The 26,161-nt window shown below is 42.2% G+C and overlaps 1 protein-coding gene and 1 long non-coding RNA gene across 3 annotated transcripts in view; one reads left to right on the top strand and one right to left on the bottom strand.

Annotated features, from left to right (window-relative positions):
- Positions 1-7,429, bottom strand: part of LOC141521645 (uncharacterized) — a 38,074-nt gene extending 30,645 nt beyond the window's left edge. Inside the window, exon 1 of one of the 2 annotated variants that reach the window (XR_012478032.1) lies at positions 7,236-7,429. This is a non-coding gene — a long non-coding RNA (uncharacterized LOC141521645). The remainder of the gene's footprint in view (positions 1-7,235) is intronic. The other variant, XR_012478033.1, reaches the window with a different exon arrangement.
- A 1,150-nt stretch (positions 7,430-8,579) lies between these two features.
- Positions 8,580-26,161, top strand: part of IGDCC3 (immunoglobulin superfamily DCC subclass member 3) — a 65,518-nt gene continuing 47,936 nt past the window's right edge. Inside the window, exons 1-2 of the mRNA XM_074234408.1 lie at positions 8,580-8,725; positions 9,924-10,229. Of these exons, the coding sequence (XP_074090509.1) occupies positions 10,058-10,229 (172 nt within the window). The 5' untranslated portion in view covers positions 8,580-8,725; positions 9,924-10,057. The remainder of the gene's footprint in view (positions 8,726-9,923; positions 10,230-26,161) is intronic.

The following is a 26,161-nucleotide window of genomic DNA, read 5'->3' as shown; positions in this document are numbered from 1 at the left end:
CTATTTCAGACTGTGCAATAACTAAGATTAATAATAGTTAACATTTTATAGCACCTACTATGGGCTGGATATTGTGCCAATTGCTTATAATTGTTATTTTCATTGATCCTCACAAAAACCCTGAGAGATAGGTGATATTATTATCCTTATTTTGCAAATGAAGAAACTGAGTCAAACAGAAGTGATCCCAAGGTCACAGAGCTAGTAGGAGCCTGAGACTTTATTTGAACTTAGGTCTTCTCTATCCACTTTGCCACCTAGCTTCCCTAGTAATAGAATAACGTGTGGGGAGCTTCAAGTAGACCAACCTGGCTAGAATGTGGAAGGGAAGAGTTCCCTTTTTTTTAATAAAGGGGAAAGTTCAACGACATCAGCCTGGAAAGAGAAGCTGGAGCTAGATTATGAAGGGCTTTAAAAGCCCCACAGAGGATTTTGTATTTAGTCCTAGAAGCAACAGGAAGTTAGCTGAGCCTTCTTATGACAGGGAGGGACATGGTCAGACCTGCACTTTAGGAATCACAATTTGATAAGTATGTAGGGGATACATTGGAGATGAGAGAGAGAAAAGAGGTAGAGGGAATGATTGGGAGGTTATTGGGAGAGGTTGGAAGGTCCTGAACTAAAGTAGTGAAGAGAACCAAAGAATAGTTTACAGGGTTGGAAAACAACTTTTCTTCCCTTGGAAATTTCTCCAAGATAAGAACAGGTATTTTTTTATGCGGGGAAAGCATATAATCATAGCCATTGTAGGCAAGAAGGACCATAGAGGTCATAAAATCCAATCCCCTCCCTCTACAGATGAGGAAACTGAGGCCCATCATGTCAAATCAACCAAAAGGTATTTATTAAGCTCTACTATGCCTGGAATTGTAAAAGCAGAAGTACACAGCAATATCAAATTAGTGACAAAACAAGTATTTGAAATTCAAGTTTATGACTCCAAATCTAGTGTTTTTTTCACAGTCCTACAGGGAATCAAGTTCTTTCTTACTTGAAAAGAGCAGAGGAAAAAAGATCTGAACTTCCTCTACAGGAATCTTCAAGTGATCTGGGAATCACTTTATTAACTTTATTCTTCTGTCTACACAGTCTTGAACAAGACTCTTGAGAGTGTGTGTAGAGCACATAAGACATCATTTTTTATAACATGAGACTTCTATCATTGTAAGAAAAACCTTTATGAAATATACCTACTCAAGAAACATATATATGTATATACATATACATATACAAAAATGTATAGTGATTACTGAATTCCAGAGGTTATGAATCTAAGTTTACATGGTTAGGATACCAATCCCCACATGCTACTTACATGAACAAAACCCTGGAACATTTATTATGCATCTACTACATGAAGGACTACCATGTGATGCAGAGACCTGAGTTCAAATGCAGTCTTAGACTGCTATATGACCCTTGTCAAGTCACTGTTTACCTTCATTTTCTCATTTGTAAAATGAACTGGAGAAGGAAATGGCAAACCACCTTGGTATCTTTGCTACCCTGAAAGGGGTAGTGAAGAATCAAACACAACTGAAACAACTGAACAATACTATATACTGGACAGACCAAGACAAAAACAAGAGTTCCACTTCAAAAAGTTTACATTCTAGAAAGGTGATGATAGTGCTTCATGAAAACTAGTCAGAAAATGCAAAAATCTATACAAAGATAATTCAAAAAGTAAAGAATGAAAATTATTGAGTAGAAGGGAATCAGAAAAGATTTTAAAGGAAGCTATAGAGTCTGAAAGCAAGAGATAAGGGAGTGCATTCTAGACATGAAGAACCATGTGCAAAAACATGGAAGTGGAAACCAAGAAAGGGTATATGAAGAACATCTAGAAGGTCACTTTGACCTAGATGGATAGTGTGTGAAGGGGAGTAAGCTTCCCTTAGAAAAGACTGCTTTTTTGAGGGGGGTAGGCTTCACACACAGTAGGTACTTAATTAATAATTGCTTCTTGACTTGGCCTGAAAGATGGTGGAAACCAGATTGAGATTTTAAAATATCATATTATACTATAATCACCTCTCTGAAGATTTTGTTTGCTATCTGAGTCCACAAGGATTTGAAAACTTTTCAGTATGTGGATAACATGAACTATAGTTTTTGAATATCACTCTGACAGCTACGTAGATAAAGACTTGGAGATAAGTGAAGAGCTAGGAGGCTATAGTCTAACTGGAAGTGAGGAAATACTGAACTAAAGAGACCGGATGGAGAGACTCATTGCTAGAGATATTACAAACAAGAGAAGCAATTGATTGGTTAAGGGGAAAGGGGGAAGGGTCAGGGATGACCCCAAACTTTTAACTTGGGTAACCAGAACAGTGGTGGTACTGTCAACAGAAGTCTGGGAAAGTTTGAGAAAGGATGGGTTTAGAGGGAAATATAAGTTCTGTTTGGTACATATTTAGCTTGAGATACCTATGGAACATCTAGATAGAGAAATTGAGAAGGTATTTAGTAATATGGGATGGAAGTACAGGGGAGTAATAAAGACTGTATATTATATTGTATTGTATTGTATTATATTATATTATATTATATTATATTATATTATATTATATTATATTATATGATGTTATGTTATGTGGAAGTAATCTACAAAGAGAAGATATATGAATCCATGGAAGTTAATGTATTCACTAACTCATGAGAATTTATAAATAAGGAAGAATATGGAAAGAGAGAAGAAGGAAAGACATAGGACAGAGATTTGGGAGATTCAATGGATGTAAAGAGTGATAGTCAAAGGAGACTAAGTGATTGGACAGGCAGGAAGGAAACCAAAAAAGGAGAATGTTGTGAAAATCCAGTAGGAAGAAAGAATAACTTGGGGAGAGAGTGTAGGCAAAAGTTTCAGTAAAGTTAGGAAGAATAAAGATTAAAGACCATTCATTGAATTTAGCTATGTAGATAGCATTGGAGAAGAGGAGTTTCAGACAAGTAGCTGTGTAGGATGGATTAAGAAATGAGTAGGAGGAAATTGAAACAGTGAAAGGAGATACTCCTTTCTAGGAATTTGACTATCAAAGGGAGAAAACAGAGAAAGGATTATACATTCCCCAATGACCTAACAAGAACTCTAGCTAGAACCAGGTCTGCTGCTTTTTCTGTCATGCCACATGGCCTCCCAGTCAAGTAGATGAAAATAGGATTGAACAATTTGTGAATGACAAAGAGAAAAGAAATCAACCTGTCTTTATCCTTTCTCCCTAAACACATAAATCCTAATGTCCCCGGCTAAAGTGTGAGATTCTCTTCACTCCTCAGTGAGATTGCCCGATTCCAGACAAAGATTGAAAGCATAGACACAGACAGCATTTAGCTAGAAGGGTTGCAATGAATAAAATACAAACAATATAAATGTTTGTCATTTAAAATCTGTCACAATCTGGCTTCAGCCTGTCTTTCCAAACTCATATTTTGCCTCACAGTCGAACTGGGCTATTCCGCATGTATTCCCAGAACGCACTCTTATCATCTCTGGTTTTTCTAATCCCTAACTTCCATTAAGGCTCAAGTGATACATCCTACATGAGACCTTTCCTGATTAGATCCCCCCCCAGTAGTAGTGTCCCCTCCTCCACTAAATTATTTCATATTTATTTAGAATATAATCTGTGTTACCTTACCTATGCACATGGGTCTCATTTTCCACAAATTTAAAACTAATGGATGATTGGATATGGCTGTAGATGTGAGACAATCAGGATTAAGTGACTTGTCCAAGGTCACAGAGCTAGTAAGTGGCATGTATCTGAGGCTGGATTCAAAAATCCCATCCTCCTGAATCCAAGGTCAGTGCTCTATCCACTGAACCACCTAGCTGCTCTTTTTGTGTATATTAGGTGATCAATAAATGTAAGTGAATCGATATATAAATGAATGAGCCCTGGTTTTGAAGTCAGGGGACCTGGCTTCCCAATTATGGCTTTGCCACTGAATAGGAAAGTGAGAGACCTTGAATTTCTCATTATCATTCTGGAAGCTAAGGTTTCCCCATTTGTAAAGGAAGGGGATGAACTAGATGGTCTTTTAACTCATCAGGAGTCACAGTACTCAGAATTCGCGAGCATGATAGAGTAGCATGGACAAGAGTCTATGGAATATATGTGGGATACACCCTCATCTGGGTCCTACATGAGAGACGATGTCTTTGAAGTTTTCCAGTTAGAAATCCTAGTAATAGTCTTTCCTAAATTTGATACAATGTAAACTTTTAATTGTGTTTAAATATTTCAGTCTCGAGATTTTAAAAAAAATACCACTTCAGAAACGTATTCTGGGAGGAATAGTCTCATTTGGGGGAAAGGGTGGTGGTGATCTATACCTGTGATTTCTTTAGCGTAGGGAGCTCCCAGTAGGAACCTCCTCCACCACACAAATTGACAATTCATCCATAAAGTCCGTGTGAAGTTAAAATGACTTGACCAGTGTCACAGAGGGAGTATGAATCAGAAGTGGGATCGAACCTAGCCTTGGCTGACTCTAAGCAGGTCCTCTCTCTGCTTTTGATCCTAATTTAACAGATGAGAAAACGGAGAAATAAAGTGACTTTCACTAGCTCCCATCCAAATATGGGTTATGAATTCTCCCGGGGTGAGAAGACAGTTTAAGAAATCTTTTACTTGAAAGACATAAAACTTGGTGCTGTTTTATTTAAGGTCTCTCTCTCTCTCTCTCTCTCTCTCTCTCTCTCTCTCTCTCTCTCTCTCTCTCTCATCTATCGTAGGATATAGCTTCAGGTCTAGAGTCAGCAAGATCCGAGTTCAAATTCGCCCTCAGACACTAGCTGTGTGACCCTGGGTAACCTCTGCTTGCCTTAATCCATTGGGGAAAGAGATGGCAAAACATTCCAGTATCCTTGCCAAGAAAACTTCGTGGGACACAGTTTGGCCCACGGGGCTACAAAGAATCGGAGGCGGCTATAACCGCACCAAAATCTGTTCTTATCTTCTCGACACCCATTCACCGAGCTGTCTAAGTGGAGTCTAGAGACCTCGCTTCTCTTTCTTCCATTGAGGGGGGAGCCACGAGGGGCTTGGTCCATTTTAAGCCAGGACATCTCCGCCCCTCTCCCCCCTTCCTCAGCTTGCTCCGGTCTTTCTGTGCAACTCGAGGGAGAGGTGCAGGGACCACTGGAGCTTAGGGAGTTCTAGGGCCCCGCCGGCCTCAGTTCAAAGAGTGGAAGGAGGGCGGGAGGGGGGAGCCGCGGCGCTGCCGGGGATGTCCGGCCGAATAAAGCGCTGGTTGGGTCTTTTGTTCCCCAGACTGGGCCTCCGGAGAGAGGGGGCTGGGGAGGAGGGGGGAGGGGACAGGGTGGCTGGAGGGGAAGGGGGAGGGAAGAGGGGAGGGAGTGGAGGCGGTGGGAGGAGAGAGCGGGCCAGCGGCGGGTGGGGAGCGTGTGCTCCGAGCGCTCGGTGCGAGATGCTGACAGATCGCTCCTCTATGTGCAAGATGGCGCAAGCGCCGCGTCCCCCGCAGCCCCGACGCTCCTAGGCAGCGGCATGCGGCCCCAGCCTTCAGCCGCCCGGGCTCGGCAGCGGCCCGGGCCCCGATCTCGGCCCCGACGCCGGCCCCGGGGGGCATAGTGAGCACACTGACGGCTCCAGAGGAGCGCAGGAGAGCTAAGCACCCCATGGCTCCGCCGCGCCCCGCGCCCCTGCACCCCCGCTTCTGGCTGCTGCTGCTTCGGCTGCTGCTGCTGCTGCTGCGGCGCGTTCTCGGAAGCGGTGAGTGTCGGGGCAGGGGTCGGCCAGGGGCGCTCGGGCAGCGGGCTCGGGGCCGAAACTGGATGGGGCGGAGTCCGAGAGGGAAGGGAGATGATGGAGCCGGGTTGGAGCCCCGGCAGGGGAGAGACCCCGGAGTGAAGGGAGATGGAAAGGGGATGGACCAAGGGAGAGGATGGAGCCCAGAGGGAAGGAAGATGAAGTGGGGATGGATCTGGGGGGGGGTGCAGCACCGAGTGAAGGGAGATGAAGTTGGGAGAGACCCCGGGAGAGCATGGAGCCAGGAGCGAAGCGAGGCGGACCCGAGGAAGGAATGGAACTCGAAGTGAAGGGAGATGGAGTAAGGATGGGCCCCAGGAAGGGACGGGTCCGGAGTGCGTGGAGACGGAGAAAGGATGGACCCCGGGAGGGAAGGGACCCCGGGTGGAAAGGAGGTGGAGGGATGGGAAGGAGGGAAAGGGATGGAGTAGAGTCTGAGCCTGGAGCTCAGAGCCCAGGAGGGATATTCAGGTGCAGCCCATCAAGCAGTCTAAGAGATAACCTAGCCCAGCCCGAAGGGGGGTGGGGGGAGCCGATCCCGGAGGGAGCAAAGATAGCCAGCCTAGAGAGACGAGCGAGAAGCTCCCCCGCCGGGAATTAGGGAGCTGAGAGCGGCACTGAAACGAGAAAATCGTAGGAAACTGGAAAGGGACGAGCTCCGGAGAAAAGGGAGATGGTTTTGCTACTAAGCAACTAGTGTGCCGGCAGCTGAGGGGGGATCTGAGAAGACTAGGGACAGAGCGGGGACTAGGGACAGAGCGGGGACTAGGGACAGAGCGGGGACTAGGGACAGAGCGGGGACTAGGGACAAGGCGGGGACTAAGGACAGGGCGGGGACTAGGGATGCGTCCAGAGAAGAGGGGGGAACTCAGCGTGGGACTGAGTTTCTGCACTGGTCTTGGAAAGAAGATCCAGGCTTCGAAGATCGCAGAAAGAGACGCTACCGGGGAGAGGTGGAGCACCCGCAAGCCCTGTTACTTTTCCACCCGTTCCAAAGTGCGCCGAGATACACAGACGAGCGTACAAAACGCACAGACCTCCAGGATGCCTCCACATGGGCACACTCACTCTGGGCCTGGGTCGGCCTTGCCAGCAATTGGCATCACAGGGCTACGACTGACTGGCCAAATTGGACCACTGCTCTGAACCCTGTTCCCACCCTCATTGGGCTTCCCCAACCGTTAGGTTTGACTTGCATTTAGCTCCTTTTCCCTTGGGCTTCTTTCCTCTCTTAACAGCATACAATCCTCCCTCTCCTGGACTCACTGAAGAAACTTCATCCTCCTCCAGAGCTGCTGGAGAGCTGTTGGACAGAGGCTAGGGAACGTTAAGTAGGGATTGAAAATCCTACTTTATCCGAGTTTAGAAAATTTTTCAATACATCATTATTGAAGGAGTCGATGTTTTCGTTTACTCACTCATTGAAATGCAGTCACTTAGATGGATGCTACTTACCGTCTAAGCAAGGAAAATCCTCTTGGCTTCAAACCGGTGTGCTTTATGTTACGCTGATCAGCTTGCTCTCTAAGCGGCATGCTTCCTTCCTCGGTTGCCCTCCGGGTCAGCAGTCAGCTATCAGTCTCAGTCAGCCAGTGCCAGAGGGAGGGAACTGGTCTCGGTGAGGTCACAAAGGGAGTGAGCTGGGGGTGGAGAGGGTGGAGAACAGGGTTTGGCTTTGAATCCTAAGCTCCTTTTGTATGGCTCTTAGGGGGTCTGGGAGGAAAGCCCTACTCTCTTATCCTGAGGGTAAAGTTGAGCAGCTTGTGGTGCTGGGTCCCATCAATTAGATAATAAGCCAAGCAGACTGTGATGTGAAGGAAATGGAGAAACTGAACTTTCAGTGGTCTGGGCTGAGAACGAACTTTCCCTCTCAGAGCTCATCTTCTCCTCCTTTTCCCCTTCTCCCCTTTCCCCTTCCACTTCCTCTTTTCTTCTCCTCCACTTGAGAGGACTGAAGTTTTTTAGTTTTACCTCCTAATTTTGTTCTTAAGAAAACTGAGTTTTCAGAGAGTAGATTCCTCTAAAGATGTAGTAAAGTGGCAGAGTCCTAATTCAAATTCACATCTTCTGAATGTTACTCATGCAACCTCTTGGCAGAAAGTAGTTTCAAAGGACTTCCCTCTTTTTTTTCTTTTAATGGTTTTAGATTGATCTAAGGTAGAAGAAAGAAAAATTAGATTATCTTTTCGCTTCTCCTACAGTACACTCTAGTCCACCATACATTAAGAGGGGGACTGACCTCAGAAGAGGGACTAGATCACAAAGTCACCCCAAAATCAAACCCAGGCATCTGATCTCCCCAGCTATTGGAGTGGGTATCTGCATCCTTCATCTCTGGGTGAGAAAGAGTAAAGAATGCTTAAGATCCCAGGTGACCCAAAGGCTAGAACGTTGGATCTGGAGTCAGAAAGACCTGAGTTCAAGTTCCTCAAGCATTTACTGTGTGACCCTAGGCAAATCAATTATTTCCTGATTATCTTAGTTTCCTCATCTATAAAGTAGGAGATAATAATAGCATCTACTTCCTGAAGTCATGGGGATAAATTGGGATATTTGTTAAAGTGCTTTGCAAACCTTAAAGTTTGAAATAAATGCTAGCTAGTATTATTGATGGGGTGGGGGAGGGGGTTGAAGAGAGGAAGATCTTTTGGCAATAATTGTGACTAAGCAAAATGAATGAAGTTTATCTCTTTAAGACTGTCTCCATAAGGTGCAATGGATAAAGCATTGGCCTTGGAGTCAGAAGGACCAGAGTTGGAATCCAGCCTCAAAGACTTGCCACTTACTAATTATGTGACCTTGGACAAGGCACTTAACCCTGCTTGCCTTGAAACCAGAGACATATCTAGTTGTCCATATTCATATCTGACCACTGGACCCAGATGGCTGTGGAGGAGAAAGTGAGGCTGGTGACAAGTACAAAATTACAGACAAAATAGATTCAGGTTAGTGGTTATCCTCACGCAGGGTGAATGAGGCACCCCCTCATTCAAATCCAATCCATGTGCTTGTCATGGCATCATCTCCCTGATGTCATGATCTTCTTTGAGAATGAAGGAAATGATTCTATGGCAGTAAAAAATGAATGAATGAATGAATGAAGTAGCAGGAAATAAGTAAGTTAAGAACTGGCTCGAGATAGAAAGACCAGGAGTTCAAGTCTGGATTTTTGACGTTTACTGACTCTATGACCTCAGGCAAGTCACTTAATCTTTCAGTGCCCCCAGGCAATCTCTGAGACTATAAATAGAAGAGAAGGTGAAGATTTGCTTTGGTAGAGGCTGGGCACTTTCTCCCTACTCTAATGAAATCGTAGGTCTAATAAAAAGGAAAATAGAAGAAAAGATAGGCAAGAATTCTATGTAGTTTTTTCCCACTTTTCTCTGAGACCTGCATTCTTTTAACCTTGAGCACTAACTGATTTCTGATCTAGGCTCGGATGTGGTCTGAGTTTAGATGATTTGCTGTGTGAAGGAAGTAAAGAAATCATTATAATCCCTTACTTTGTATTATTATCATTTTTAACTATTCAGAGAAGTCTCACCCACTTTTTGTTATCTCACCCAACCCACACATCACCTTATGTGGCAGGTAGACATTATGCCATTTGACAGATGAGGAAACAGACATGTAGAGTTAAGTTCATTCATTAGACAAGCATTTATTAAATGCCTACTTATACATTAGAGATGCGATGTTTCTCCATCCTCCTGTTGCTGAAAGAGAGCTGTCATAGAGAGTAGGTTTTGTATAGGACTCAGGATGGGGGGGGGGGATTCCAAAATCCCATAAAGATGTTTGTGTCATTTCTTTGAAAATTTCTAATAACAAGGAAGACTCTAACTATCCAGCTGAGTTGTAGTAACTTAAAGGCAAAGGGATGGAGAACATCAATTAATCTAGTATTTATCAAACCCCTACTATAAGCCGAGCAAATAGCTAGATGGGTATTTGTTTGGTCACATACTATACTCATTTGGAGGCATGGTTATGCATAAGGAGGGGCTAAATGGGAGGAGACTTGAACTGGGAGGATCTAACCCATGTTTTATGAAGATAATTTGCATGCATTTCTAAGATCCTACATCTAATTCCACAAATTTCTAACACAGATTTATTTGTCTTTTCTTGGTGTTGGTTTAGACCTAGGTCACTCCACCGAGCTGGCATTCACTGTGGAACCAAGTGATGAGATTGTTGTACCTGAGCAGTCAGTGGTGCTGGGCTGTCGAGCAGAAGGTACACTACCCATTCGGGTCACTTGGAGGAAGAATGGAATGGAACTTCCAGAGAGTACCCATGCCCTTATGCTGGCCAATGGTTCACTCCTCCTACCCAGCTTCCGGCCAGATCAGGGAACCGGTCCTTCTGATGAGGGAGACTATGACTGTGTGGCCCAAAATCGATTTGGGTTAGTGGTCAGCCGAAAAGCCCGAATCCAGGCTGCAAGTAAGTGAAGATTCTGTCTCTCACTCTTCCCCTCCCCCCACCCCCCACCCCCGTCTCTATGTCTTGCTGCCTCTTTTTCTGTCTCTGACTGTTTTTGTCCCTCTCTCCCTCTCTTCCTCTCTCTCTGTCATTGTCTCTTGCAATGTGTCTGTTTGTGTGTGTGTGTGTGTGTGTGTGTGTGTGTGTGTATCTACCTCCCCCTTATCCCACCCTTTGACTTTTAGAGGCAAGCTAGTGACCTTGAATTCTTTGGGATTATCAGTCTTTGGTTATTCATTCATTCTAATAGAGTGATATAGAGAATAAACAAATGCTCTGAAAGCTGAAAGATGCAGCTGACCTCACCTTGTCCAACTCCTCCAGTGCAATTAATAATGGGTTCTTAAGCAAGGTTGGAGACCAGAGCCAGCAGAAAGGGAGGAGACAGAAGGAATACTATAATACTATCTACTTTAATGTTTTTTTCTAATCTATCCACATTCCAGTTTCTTTCCAGTGTTGAGGAAATTTTTATAGCTATATTGAAATCCCTGAGAGGTAACATAGTACAATGACTGGGGAAGCTTGAGTGAAGAAGACCTAGATTCAGGTTCTTCCTCTGACATATATTTAAAGAATGCTTTAAGACTATATTTTGGGGGCAGCTGAGTGGCAGATTGGATAGAGCACTGACCCTGAAGTTTGGAGGAACTGAATTCAAATCCAGTCTCAGATACTCAATACCTGCTTAGCTGTGTGACCTTGGGCAAGTCACTTAACCCCATTGCCTTGTTAAAAAAAAGACTATATTTTGGAGGTGGTATAATGGAGATGGCAAAAAGAATGCTGCATCTGGAATCAGAGGACCTGGGTTCAAATCCCATCTCTGATGCTAATTATCTTTATGGCCTTCAACAAGTTGCTTAACCTCCCTGACTTCAGTTTACTCATATGGAAAATGAAGATATTGGACTAGATGTTCTCTGAGGTTCTTTCCAATTCTAGATCTATGATTTTATGTGTTACATACAAATTACTGACTTGTTTTATTATTATCATTATTATATAAGTATTTTGTTTCTTTTCCAATTATAAACAATTGCAATTTCTACCTATCATTTTGTGTAAAGTTTTCAATTTTACAATTTCCCCCATCTTCTCCTCCCTTTCCCCTTCCCCCAGAAGGCAATCTGATAATCTTTATTTTGTTTCCATGTTTTGCAATGATCAAAATTGAATGTGTTGAGATAGATACAATATTAGAGATAGCAAAATTATGTAATACCTAAGACAACTTTTTTTTTTAATTGGTCTTTCTTTAAACTCCACAGTTCTTTCTCTGGATATTAATGGTATTCTCTGTCACAGATACCCTAAAATTGCCCCTGATTATTGCACTGATAGAATGAGCAAGTCCATTAAGGTTGATCATCACTTCCATGTTGTTGTTAGGGTGTACATTGTTCTTCTGGTTCTGCTCATCTTGCTCAGCAGCAATTCAAAGTCTTTGAGGATTCTCTGAAATCCCATCCCTCCTGGTTTCTAATAGAACATCATATACATATACCACAATTTGTTTAGCCATTCCCCAATTGATGGACATCTCCTCAATTTCCAATTCTTTGCAACCACAAATAAAGCTGCCATGAATATTTTTGTACAAGTAATATTTTTAACCTTTTTCATGATCTCTTCAGGGTATAGACCCAGTAGTGGTATTGCTGGATCAAAGGGTATGATCATTTTTATTTCCCTTTGGGCAAAAGAAGGTGGCTTAGCCTTACCAGATCTAAAATTATATTATAAAACATCAGTCATCAAAACTGTCTAATGCTGGCTAAGAAATGGAATGTTGGATCAGTGGAATAGACTAGGTGCAAAAGAGACAACAGGAAATGATTCTAGTAATCTGCTGTTTGATAAACCCAGAGTCCAACTTCTGGGATAGGAACTCACTCTTTGATAAAAACTGCAGGGAAAATTGGAAGATAGTATGGTAGAAACTTGGATTAAACTAATAGCTCACACCCATACCAAGATAAGATTGAAATGAATGCAGGATTTAGATATAAAGGACAATATTATAAGCAAAGGGGAAGCATTTTTTTTCTAGCTTGTTAAAGTAATTTTTTGGAAGTTTGATTGGTAGGCAGTAAATAAATAATTTAATTTAGGTAGAATTGTCATTTTTATTATAATAAGTCGGCCTATCCACAAGCAGTTGATATTTGTCCAGTTATTAAAATCTGATTTTATTTGTGTAAAAAGTGTTTTATAGTTGTTTTCATAGAGTTTCTGAGTCTGCCTTGATGGGTAGACTCTCCAGTATTTTATGTTGTCTGAAGTTATCTTAAATGGTATTTCTTTTTTTAGCTCTTGCTACTGCATCTTGCTAATAATATATAGAAATGTTGAGGAATTATGTGGATTTATTTTATATCCTGTGACTTTGCTAAAGTTACTAATTGTTTCCAGTAGTTTTTTTAGATGATTTTTTAGGATTCTGTAGGTATAGCCTTATGTCATCTGCAAAGAGTGAGAGTTTTGTTTCTTCCTTCCCAATTCTAATTCCTTCCATTTCTTTTTCTTCTCTTATTGCAGAAGCTAACATTTCTAATACAATATTGAATAGAGTGGTGATAATGGGCACCCTTGTTTCATCCCTGATCTTATTGGAATGCCTCTAGCTTATCCCCATTGCATATAATGCTTGTTGATGGTTTCAGATAGATACTGCTTATCGTTCTACTGACCTGCTTTAGTGGAGGTAATTTCCACACCAAGAGTTCACTACACTGATGAACTCATAGTTCCCAGACCAGTCTTTTCCAACCCCTCCCCCACCCAATAAAATCAGATTTCTTTTTGCCTCAGACCACCTCCATTTGAAGTGATGCCAAAAAAGTACTGGTGGGAAGGAGTCAAGTGAACTTATAAATCTCAAAAGAAGCTATGTCAGTATAGTAGGCTTTAGTTCATCACTGGCCTTCCACCATAGGATTTATCAGTCACTGACTATTGCCTTGGGTAGAGAGAGAAGGAATGGAATCGAATCATGGTCTTTTGGTTCCTGAAGACCAATTAGGCCACAGAAAGTATCTGAGGGTAATACCAAAGGAAATGAGAAGAATTAGGGTTTTGACTAGAAGTTCATCTAGTCAAAGTCTCTTAATTTGCTGATGAAAGTGAAGGGTATTGAAGTGAGGATACCCAGAAAGAGGTCATTTAATAAAGGGAACTTTTAAGTTAGGAGAAATCTCTCTTCTCTGCTTCACTCCCCAGCAGTTGAACTACAGGGAAGGACTGAATGACCTCTGGAATCTAACTATCACTCCTCCAGTCCAAGATTCTGAAATAAATCCCAGGTGTTTATATAGAGATAGCCATATATATATATACTCTTCTATAAATGGTAATGCCTTCAAGATGTTTAGTTTTCTCAAACTCATAACAATGTGAGAAACTGAGCTGTGCTATAGGATTGGAATGGGTGGTTGGCCCTGATTTTGGCTTGGTTAACCCTTTCTGGTCCATGTTTAGCTGTCACATTATACTGAAATTGCTACAAGCATAGTGTTTTGATGTCCAGTTTCTTCCATATAAGACATAAGTTCACTTGGAAACAGGACAGGGTGTGAGGGTACATCCCAGTAAAGTCATGTATCTGGACCCTCTTTTCTGTCATTTTTTTTAGCAATTCTCCAGTAGTCCCCCCCCCCCCAGAAACCTCAAAAGTCATTCAACTTCTAGGGTCTTCTCATTCCATTCATTGCACTCCTTCTCATCAATGATGTAGGTATGTTACTCACTAGGATGTCTTTATGAAAAGATGCCATGAACTCTCTCTCCCACAATCCACTCCCTGCTCCATGGACCACCAACACCTGTCTCATTAAAAGACCATGACAATAATTGTGTACATAGCCTCAGTCATTCTCTCTCACTCACACTTGAAAAGGTAGAGAATGTTCTTCTGTCTGTCACTCCCTTGGTTAGCCCTTTGAGTGGGTGAGTGACCTGCCATTATGGGATAAAATCCAGAGAATTCATCGTAGTCCTAATGTTTGATTGTTTTTATTCTGGGGCTGCTTTTGAAGGTTTATTAATGCAGTTAATATCACATTTATTTTCAAAAATTTTCCTGCTTTTTCAGGCAACAGAGCAGAGGGGTTATGGAATATCACACACACAGGGCATAGCAAGTATGTTATTTAGAGGAATACATCAGAGGAGTAATATGAAATTAGTCTGGAAAGATAGGTTGGAGTGAATTGTGAAGAGCTTTAAATACAGACTGAAGAGTCTATATTTTATCCTAGTGGCAGTAGGAAGCCATTGAAGTATCTTTAGCAAAGAAATGATATAGTCAGAATCGTACTCAGTGTGAATATAGCTAATATGTAAATAGGTTTTACATAATTGGGATATATAACCTATATCAAATTGCTTACCATCTTAGGGAAGGGGGGGAGATAATTTTAACTCAAAAAAAATTTTGTGGATTTTATTTTTTCCAATTACATGTAAAAATAGGCAGCTAGTAATCTGATATAGGCTATACATGCACAATCATGCTTCATATTTCCATATTAGTTAAATTGTGAAAGAAGAATCAGAACAAAAAGGACAAAATCATGAGAAAGAAAAAAACAAAAAAAATTTTTTTTAAGTGAAAATAGATGCTTTGATCTGAATTCAGGCTCTATAGTTCTTTCTCTAAATGTAAATTGTATTTTCATTACAAGTCTTTGGAATTGTCTGTATTGTTGAGAAGAACTAAGTCTATCATAGTGGACCATCATACAATGTTGCTATTGCTGTGTATTATGTTCTTCTGTTTCTACTCACTTCACTCAGCATGAGTTCCTATAAGTCTTTCCAGGTTTTTCTGAATTCCACCTGCTCATGATTTACAAAATAACAATATTCTATCACATTTATATACTACAACTTGTTTAGCCAGTCCCTCAGTTTCCAATTCTTTACCACCACAGAAAGAGCTGCCATATTTTTGTATAATGAGAGTTCTTTTCTCTTTTTTATGATCTCTTTGGGATACAGACCTAATAGGAGTATTGCTGGATCAAAGAGTATGAACAGTTTTATAGCCTTTTGGACATAGGAATTCAAAATTTTATTTAAAAAATTAATATAAAAATTGTCTTTACATGTAATTGAAAAAATAAAATACTATAAACATAAAAAATTCTTTCCTGTTTTACACTTTTCCTAGATGGCCATTCTAAACTTTACTGCTAAAGATTTTTTTGAAGTTAAACCAAACAATTAGCACATTGACCACATTTGACGACATATCAGGTATCCATTTGTTCAGGGTTCAGTGAGCTGAGGGCCCTTGGAACTTAAGAGATCTGCTATATTCATGGTGCCATAATCTTGGATAAATTTCAAAGGTAAGTAGTTCTCTGGACTTGTAGTGCTGGGTCAGTATATTACTGTGGGCTCAAGGTTCAATGGATATTGATATATTTAACTGATATTTTGGCTTGCCCTGGGCAATAATCACTAACATAAGAAAGTTTCAAGTGTAAAATTTTCCCTAATTTCACTCCCCTCCCCCTTTCCTCTAGGAACCCTATTCCCTTGGTAGGGAAGGGGTATCAGATGATAGATAATGAAACTAAGCTACAGAGAAGAGAAATGACTCCTCTCAGATCTCACAGCTTGTGAGTGTCAGAACTGGATCTAGGTCCTAGGTCTTCTCAGTCTCCTCAACACTGGATGGGGGCCAAAGGTTGTCTCAATCCACTTCCATGCTCCTTCCCTTTGCTGAATCTTAATCCATTTCACACCACTAACAATGATTATCACCCTAAGGATCTCTTCTGAGTTCGTCTCTTTTCCTTTCTCTGTTACTTATTCTTTTGCTAAGTCACGGTTCCCTTTGGCATTCTGGTAAAGTCTATAATGGGCTATATAAGAATAATGATTTTAAATGAAAGACATAGGAAACAAATTATATTAAAATATAACAATACACTATAAAAACAAGTTCTGGATTATAGATTGAGTCCTCATCCTCACTCGGTGATCTCATCTGCTCCCATGGGTTCAATTATCACCTCTTATGTAGATGATTCCCAGATCTTTCTAGGTAGCTTTAGTCTCTCGTGAGCTCTTGTTGGCATTACCAGCTACCTCGCTGACTCAATCTGGAAGACCCAAACATCCAGAAATAGAGCAGAGTTCATTATCTTTTCCTCCTAAACTCCTCAATTATCATCCAGAGTACCACTCTCCGACAAGTCACTCAAACTCATAATCTTGATATCATCTATATTCCAATAGTTCAGGTCTTTTTACCTCAAGTCTTTCATCACTTTAATTCAATCTCCTCTCAGCTGCTAAAGTGATTTTCCAGGATATTCTGGAGTTACCTCAGGAGCCAGTTGTTAAATTTAATCATGGACATTTACACTTCAAAAGACCAAAAATACTTCAGATCAGGGCTCAAATTATTGTTTGGTTGATTGCCTAGACTTAAAAGCATGTTGGAGGAAATATAAATAATGTCAATTAAACTTTAAAGTGTGTTCTGCCTTTGTTAAACCTGCACACTCCTGAAAAGATCTAAGTGTGCTTCACACTCTCCAATGAAATTCCAGGACCTCCCTATTACCTACAGGATCAGATAAAAAGTCCTCAATCATTTAAAGCTCTCCACAACCCAACTCTTTCCTGAGAATCTTGTCTTTCAATACTTTCATTCACTCCATGAAAGTGGGGCCCAGCCTAAGATCTCCACTCCTTTCACTTCTTACTTTCTCTGACTTTCTTCAAGACTGGGTTCAAATTCTACCTTCTGCCAGAGGTTTCTCTCTCTCTCTCTCTCTCTCTCTCTCTCCTTTTCCCCCTCCCTCTCTCCAGAGATAGAGATCTATCTATTGTATGAACCTTGTATCTAACTTCCTCTCTTACAATGTGAATTCCTTAAAAAAAAAAGGTATGATTTTTCCTGTATCCTTTGGCATTTAGCACAGTGGCTGACATAGTATGCACTTAATATATACTTATTGAATGACTAACTGATACCTGTTCAGGCAAAGGTACCCATCTAGAATCAACAGATCAGTTTGTGATGTAATCTATATGGATGATTAGTTATGTCTGACTCTTCATGATGCTGTGGGACATAATGTCCCTGAAATTTCCATGGCAAAGATGCTGAAGCAGTTTGGCCATTTCTTTCTTCAGTGGATTAAGACAAACTGAGGTTAAGTGATTTGCCTAAGATCACACAGCTAGTAAGTGTCTGAGGAAGGAATTGAACACTCTTCCTAGTTCAATCTTCTAGTTTACAGAAGAGGAACCTGAGGCTCAGAGAGTTTAAGTGATCCTAGCTAGCAAATGAAGGAGGTGAGATTTCAACCCATCTTCCTTATTCTATATATGACATTCTATTCACTATAGCACCCTGCCAGCTCCACAGATCTTTCCAAGGAAGGATAATGTCAGGGTCATGTTAGTCTTAGCTAATGAATCCTTTCTCCCCTTAAGTTTTTTTTTTCTTTAAGTCACCTACAAAGAAACAGGTTCCCAGTTCTGCCACTAACTGGCAGTGTCATCTGGAGCAAGTCATTCCTCTCCCTGAGACTTAGTTTTCTTATCTATAGAATAAGAGACTGAATGATTTCTTAAGGCTCTGTCCAGATCTGAGATAAGATTATGAGAATTCAAGGGAGAGAACTATGCCCATGAGGGGGGAGGTCTGGATATGTGTGTGTGTGTGTGTGTGTAAGGAGGGGGAATGCGGAAGAGACTTTGAGGGAATTGGGAAGATAGAGGTTTAGGACTTACAGGGTATAACGTCTCCACAATCCCAAGAGCTAAACTTTTTAGGAGATTGTCAGAAGTAGGTCTGAACAAAGATGTAGTCATCCCTCATCACAGAAAATAGGCATTGCTGGTGACATTAGGCAATGAGAGGGTTGATTTAGGCACCTAGAAGAAATTCTCAGGTTTTGATGTATGGGATGAACTGACCTCAGATTTTGAAATAGCCAAGGAAACTACACATTTGGAAAAAAGGTTTTCTTTCCTTCAAGTGCAGCTGAGCAGATCATTTATCTCTTTAGCTTGCCACTCTGAGGGCAGAGGTCACCTCTGAGAAAGAAGCTCCCACCTACCCTGTAAACTCCCACACATCTGTGTCTTCTCCTTCTTCCCACCCACCTGCTTCCCACTAGACTGGAAAGGGGATGCCTTTGCCTGCATAGTCCCATGGGCCTGAAAAGCGGGCATGTCGCCTCAAGTAGGATGCCAGGCTTCATTAATACTCTGTATGTGCTCATGACTATGTGTGTTTGTGTGTCTGTGTGTAAGACAGAGATACAAGGGACAAAAAACAGAGATACAGAAACAGACTGAAAGACAGAAAGACAGAGATAGAGACACAGAGACAAAAAGAGAAAAGACACAGAAAAATGTGTTATCTTTATATTCTTATCTATAAATGGTCAGGAAAAAAAAAACATTTTTTCCAAGCCCTAACCTAACTTATCTCTTACTACTCATGGGGTAGTATAGTGAACCAGTGCTAATATAGAATACTGACTCATTGGGAGAAGAATTTTTACATTCTTTGTGTTCATACACTCCCTGCTCAACCTAGTGGCCCATAGAAGTCACATGATAAATATTCCCAATTCTTAATGTCTTCCTCCTCCTCCTCCTCCTCTCTCCCATTAAGATCCTGGCTATCTCTTCATCATGCATTCATAAAAAGGTGATTTGCTCAGTGGTGGGGAGCAGAAATGGTATATTTTGTTTTTATTGTTTGTATTTTTGTCTTTTAATTTGTATTTAGATACTGGTATTTGTATTTAGATGCTGATGATTTCTTTTAATAATATGAGGGGATTGTGAATAGGGGGGTTCAATTTCTCTTGTCTGGTTCTATGGAGTTTCCTGTTTTGGCCCTATTTTCTCCCTAGCCAGAGGACTATGTCTTCATTCCATTTTTTCCAATGGGGTCTCACCCCCTCCCAACCCTTAGCCCCTGAGTAATTTGAATTTAGAAGTGGAACTCTCCCCCTGGTTCCCACACCTTACTTCCCTAGTCAGCCAGATGGCCTCTTGAATACAATGTGCAAATCTTCTCCTTTCCTAGTACTTTCCATTGTTCACTTCTCGGTCTGCTCTGGGAATGTTGGCTAGTGAAAGGCAGAGGCATTTGGAGCCTGCAAGTGAAACTTGTCTCCCCCCCTTATTGCCCCCTCATCCCCCCCATACCTCCCCTCCCATCTTTCCCTCTGCTCCACCCCCAGGGAAAAGGGATTTTTTTCCTTCTCCTGTTTGCTTTCCTTTCTCTCTTGTGTCTTTTGGGGGGTTAGGGAGTGGGAAGGAAGAGGTTTTCCCCTGGGTCAAGGTGGGGGGGATGGACATTTCTACAGGCCCTTGAGGGAAGCTCTTTATACACACTCCCAAAGAAAAGATTTTCAGAAGAAAACAGGACAGAAATCACTTCTAGAAGTGCATTCTCAAATGAAACATACCAGGAACTTTGTTGGCCCTTTGTGAGTGCTTTGGTATGGTTACTGTATGTGTGTGTGTGTGTGTGTGTGTGTGTGTGTGTGTGTGTGTACTTGAAAGCAGTCTGGGTCGATCTATATAGGAAGGTTCATTAAGGAAGTCAGATTCATTGGTGAGTATAAATACAAAAGTCCACCTGGTCAGACTCACTATCTCCAAAGCCCTAGAGAAGAACCAGGGAAGGAGTTCTTCTCTAAGCAGTATATAGAGAGAGTGAATCAATGGATGGAAGGGATTAATTATGTTGAATTTGCTTATTTTTAATCTGGGTGTTTTGGAGATTTGGAGTGAAGGGATATGGCAGAGAGGGCGCTAAGGTTATTATTAGAAGGCATTTCCCAGCCAACTGGTTTGAGAGAGTACAGTGTTGTGGATTTCCTAATGAGACATTTTGTGAGCTTGGGCTCTAGATTCAGTTTTATAGATCTGGCTGGGTATACCCTTTTTTTGTGTATGGGCTGAGTTCAAGATGCAGATAGTAGATCTGAAAGGGACCTCAAAGACAGTTTAGATAAACCCCCCCACTATCCTATTTTTATAGAAGAGGAAATTGAGGTTTGAAGATATTAATTATTTTACCTAAGGTCACATTTTTTGGTCTCTTCCAGTCTCTTCCTGGTTTGTCATAGATGTAGAGCTGGAAGTGGCCTTACAAGTTATAAGTCCTTTCCCATCATTTTACAGATAAAGAAACTGAGGTTAAACCAATTGGTTTGTTCAAGGTTCCAGAGCTTATAATAAGTCTTTGAGGTAGGATCTGAGCCCAGGATTTTTTTATCTCTATTAATGCAGAATATATATATACTATGATACCTCTCTTCTTTCTCACCATTATACCAGGGCCAATTAAGAGCTAAGAACTGAAAATTTATTTTTTTTATACAATAATTATACAGATGATTCTCTTGGAAATGGGAAGGAAAAGGATACAGGGGGAATTTAAGTGATATAAAAACAAAAAATCAATAAAAATGCCTTATAAAAGAACTACAAGCTGTAATTCTTAATGAGAAATGATCCCTTAATGAAAACTATCTAAGTGTTACTTTTATATCTAGAAAAATTAAAGATAGCTGGGGGCCAGTAAGTAGGTATCACAGAGGCTAAGAACATTGGACCTAAAAGCAGGTAGACCTGAATTCAAATTTGACCTACAGAAACTTAATACCTTGAGTCGAATGAGGCTCAGCCTTAGTTTGCTCAGCAGTAAAATAGGGATAATAATCATCCCAACCTCCCTAGATCAAATATGATAATAAGGTGCTTGTATAACTCAAAAGCATTATATAAATGCTATTATAATTATTCATAAAAGAATCCAAGGCAGACCTGCAGCATATTGAGTAGATCCTTTATAGAAGGATTTACTAAAAAACCTTTATAACAATCACCTAGGATAAAAAGACCTGAGTGACTTTAAGATCAGGCCCCCAAGTGAGGGTATTGATTTTGCACAGATTTGCTTCTTACCTTCATCAGATCATGGAATATAGAGCTGCAAGAGACCTTAGAAACCTTCTAATCTAACTCATTTATTCTATGCAAGAGGAAACTGAACCCAAACCCAAATTGTATTGAATTCTTTGACCTGTAATACTAATCCCTATTGTACTGTTCAGTGGGGGGGGGGGGGGGGGGATGCGAAGAGAAAGATGATCAAGCTGGAGTAGCTGATCTGAAATGATGCCATGGAGAGAATGGTACATCAACTAAATTTTAAAAATTGGAGGGGAATAAGGGACTGAAATGAGCAAAGGGTAGGAAAGTTAGCAAAAGTATAAAGAGACTAGATTTTTATTAGAGGAAAGAAGAGACTGCATGTAAATGAAGGGAAATAAGTTGAATGGGGAGGTAATACTGTAAAAAAACAGAGGAATTCAGAGTTGATGCCATTGAAAAAAGGAAAGCCTTTTCTTTCTCCCTTGTGTTTCTCTCTTTTTTTTCCTCTTCTGTTTCTCAACCGACAATCCTTTTCTTCTTATTCCCTCCCCTTTTGCCTAGCAGAGAGGCCCATTTAAAGCCTTTGATGTAGTTCCTGCCCTGGTCTAAACCCCTGAACTCAGTACCTGACCCAGTCCTGATCTGTATGAAGGAAAGAGACAATTGAAATTTTACAGTGAGATAGTGACTGCTTGCTAATTGGAGAGTGAGCTTGTGATCATTCACAAAAGAGGGGACTGAAGCTTGGTTCTTGAGAGGTTAAGGGGTTACCTTTGTGGATGAGAGGGGGTCTGGGTAGGCATGGGAATGTTCCAGAGGCTGAGGTGTGTGAGCCCCAGAAAGTTCATAGATGAAGTGAGGGAAAGACAAACTTTTTGATAAATAAATACCCAGCATCAAAGAATTCTAGGAAGTTCAAGGCATATAATAAATTCTCTTTTCTTCCCATTCTCCTCTGTTTTCTTAGCCTTCCATTCATTCCATTAAATCAATGTCCTTCTTTCTTTCCTAGTTTCCTTCTTTTCTCTTTTTGATTTCTTCTTTCTTTCCCTCCCATGTTTCTCTTCTCTCTCTCTCTCTCTCTCTCTCTCTCTCTCTCTTTCTTTCTTTCTTTCTCTCCTTCCTTTCTTTTCCACCTTTTTCCATTTTTTATTCTTTTTTCTCACCTCTGTTTCTTTCCTTTATTCTACTCTTTATGTTGTTCTCACTTTCCCTTTCTCCTTCCCTCTTCTCCTCTGCTCATCCTCCTATCCTTCTCCCTCAGCTGGAATCATAGACTATTAGAGTTGGAAGGGAATTTAGGAGTCATCTAGTCTAAATCCCAGTTCTCAGAGAATAAACCCCTTTTACAGTGTATAATTGAAGGAATTCCTGTCTCTGTGAGATTCCAAGAGATGCAGAGTCTTCTATTTCAGGAATTAGGAGTAAAGTGCAAGAAGAAAGGTTGAACTTAAAGTACAAGTCAAGCAACTAGTCCAAGTTTTACTATGGAGTCTAGGCCTTCCCAAAGTTGAAAACTACAGATTCCCTTCCCTCCCCCATAATATCTTCTTGGGTCAGAGAAGGGTCCCTTTGGCCCAGGGCACTGACTGCCCAGTGCTGACCCAAGACTAGGGGCTGCTTCAGGAATGCAGGTGTTAGGTTGCTTCATAGATGAAAGTAGTGATAATGGGCAGGAACTGGACTTTCTGGTCTGGGCTGCTGATGTTGGGGCCATTGGAATGTGTGGAAAAGTAGCTGCAAACCCCAGGGATCTGGGGCCAGGGGGAAGAGAGATGGGGGGGGGGAGAGAGAGAGAGAGAGAGAGAGAGAGAGAGAGAGAGAGAGAGAGAGAGAGAGAGAGAGAGAGAGAGAAAGGAAGGAGGGAGGGAGGCAGAGGGATGAGACCACCTAGTAAGGAAGAGAGAGTAGACCACCATGAAAGAAAGAAGCTCCTTCTTTCCTTTCATGTTTACAGATTGTAGCCCACTACTGGAAAGTTCTAAAATTAGCAGTATCTACAGGTCCTTGAGATATCATCCCCTCTTGATTCTGAGTTTTGGGCACTAAAGTCTTGATAAGTAAGGGAACTTCTCTTGCCCTTAACATTCCCTGAAGTTACTTGGTTCTTTTATTACTTAGTCCTGTTTGCCTCAGTTGCCTTGTCTAGCAAAAGAGCTAGAAAAGGAAAAATCTCCAGAGGAGATCACAAAGAGTGGACACAACTGAAAACATGACAACTCTCATTTTGGTCAGAAATTTCTTCATTGTATCTAAGTATGTTTCCCAAGATCAAGGCTGTGTCTTCAAGGATCATAGATGTGAAGCTGGAAAGGATTTTAGAGGCCACTTTATCTAATCCCTTCACTTGGTGGTGGTATGGTGGTGTGCATTCATGTGTGTGAAATAACTTATCTGAAATAGTACAACTAGTATCAGAAGCAAGATAAATGATTGGATAAAGAAACAAATAAATCAATAAATGCTTATTGACTTGAGGACGACACCATTTCCAATGTATTCCTGTCCCCTTTCCTCTGGGTCACACAATTGTACCCATAAGGAGAAAATGAACTTAATGGACCCAGAGTCTGCAGTATGTTAGAGGGAGCATTTCAGTCTGCAAGATGGATTGGAAGCTAAATTGTCTGGTTAAGGCCTCCAGAAAAAATGGTTTTGAGGGATGAGGAGGCTTTCTGAGATGACTCCTTCTTATTTCACCCTTCTTACAAAAGGACTGTCATAATATAGGTTCAGTCTCTCTAAGCTCCAGAACGGTAACTGGAAGAGGAAATACCGAGAGAGGAAAAATATCCAAACAAGGGATATTTCAGACCTAAGGTTGAACTACTAAGGAAATTGGAGGTTATAGGTTGAGAACTGAAGGCGACTTTTGTTATTGTTCAGTCTTATCTTACTCTTTGAGACACCATAAGGGATTTTCCTATCAAAGATACCAGAGTGGTTTACTATTTCCTTCTCCAGTTCATTTCACAGAAGAGGAAACTGAGGCAAACAGGACTAAATGACTTGCCAAAGTTGACACAGCTAATAAGTGTGAGGTTGGATTTGAACTCAGGAAGATAAGTCTTCCTGATTCCAAGCCTAGTGCTCTATTTATTTCGATGCCTAACTGCTCCTAGGAAAAGCTATCTTATCCATCCGTCTCTTTATACAAATGAGGAAATGAAGTTCCGGAGAAATAAAATTATTGGCTTTAGTATGGAGTAGCAGAGCCAGAATTTGAACCCTGATCCTACCGCTCCCAAATCCATCTTCCTACTCCATATGGTTTCTTATCATTTTACTTCCCAGGACTTTTGTGAGCAGAGGGCTTGGAATTGATACGGCCTATGAATTCAAGTACAGTTATTGCTGTTGCACCCCGTCCGTTTTTGAGAATTCTGATGGGGTTGTACACGCCCAGTTTATGGGAGTCTCTGCCCCCTTGGGTGAGTGCTGCTGCGTCCCCCTGAGAGGGCTGGCTGCCACCTCACTGCAGGTAAAGGGAGGGGAAGGTGAAGACTTGAGGTTGTATCCCTAGGGCAGAGTGAAGCCATCTCCCCCCCCCCCCCATTCTTCCCTCCCCTTTCCTGTTCCTTGCATAATGATGCTGATTGCTCTGCATCTGTCACAATTAGTTAGTCATTGTTTGAAAATTCAGAACAAATCAAACGAAAGGAACTAGGTTGCCTGGGGGGGTGGGGGGGAGTTTCTTCTCCCTGGAGGTGTGTGGGGGAAGCTAAGTGAGAGCTGGGGGCCGGGGGAAGGGTACCTTCCCCCACCCTCCGCCATTCATCCTCTCCAAAGGCCTGGGATCAGAAGGACTGAGAGTAAAAAGGTCGCTCTAGCAGCGTCGGGGCCTCGGCCCTTCCGCGCAGCCCAGAGCCGGGGGAAAACTCTCGGCCGGCGGGGCCGCGTAGGGCGAGGGAGAAACTTCTACCTTGGAAACTTCAAATGAGGCCAGAAGCCCAAACAATGGTCCGGGAAGCAGGGGCAACACCGTAACCCCAGCAACTAGCCCTCTCCGCCGAGAAGGCGAGGGTCACATGCTCCAGAGGGGCTTGGGGGTGGAGGGGCGGGAGCAAGGAGCCTGGGGGGGGGGTCCCAACTTACAGAGGACGGAACGGGAAGCCCCGGCTGGCAGGGACCTCAGCATTACGAAGTGGGCAGAGCCAGAGTGGGGGGGGGGGAGATGCCCCTGAGAAGCTCTCCCAACCGGATTCCAACAACTCTTCACTCAGAGCCAGTTTTAGGATTCTAGATCCTGGCCCCAGGACTAACAGACGACCCCGCCCAGTCTCGCCCCCAGGTCCCTTCCCAGGCCCCGGGCGGCCGAGCCTCGCACTCTGCCCGGGCGCCCAGACCCTGATCGGAGCCCACCAAACTGACTCTCTAAGTGCCTTTGTTTCCGAGGCAGCTAATCCCTGGGACACGTGACGGGGCCAGGCTGCTCCCGCCTGAGACTGGAAACCGGTGGCCCCAAAGACACTCCCCTCACTCCCAAAGCACCTTCCCCTTCTCCCTTCCGATGGCAGCCTTGGGAGCCCCAGCCCTCCTTGTGGCGGCTGTGCTTCAGGCTCTGTGCTGGTTGCTTTGGGTTTATCTCTTCTCTGCTTTTCAGCACAAATAGCACCCCCCCCCCCCATTTCTATCTATCTGCCTTAGCGATTAAGTCACAGTAAAATTACCCTTCTTTCCCAGGGATTGAGCTGAAAACTCCCAGTGTCAATTGCGCGAGTACGTGAGATGGTAGGTGGCATCAAGGTGAGGGACAGGGACACACTATCCAGAGGGTACTTAGCTGTGGGGCAAGATCCCCTGTAGTAAAAGCTCCGAGCTGAGAATCCCAACACTTTATAGTTCTAGTTCGGCTCACTTGGCTTGTAAAACACATTTATTAAAAGCCCACTAAAAAAAAAAAGCCTACTGCTTTCAGATCCCTGGTAAACCCTTGGGGACATTTAATGAAGTTTAACTAA

The sequence above is a fragment of the Macrotis lagotis genome, chromosome 4 (assembly GCF_037893015.1).
Source record: "Macrotis lagotis isolate mMagLag1 chromosome 4, bilby.v1.9.chrom.fasta, whole genome shotgun sequence".
Classification (NCBI taxonomy): Eukaryota; Metazoa; Chordata; class Mammalia; order Peramelemorphia; family Peramelidae; genus Macrotis; species Macrotis lagotis.
This window is presented reverse-complemented; position numbering and strand designations above follow the sequence as displayed.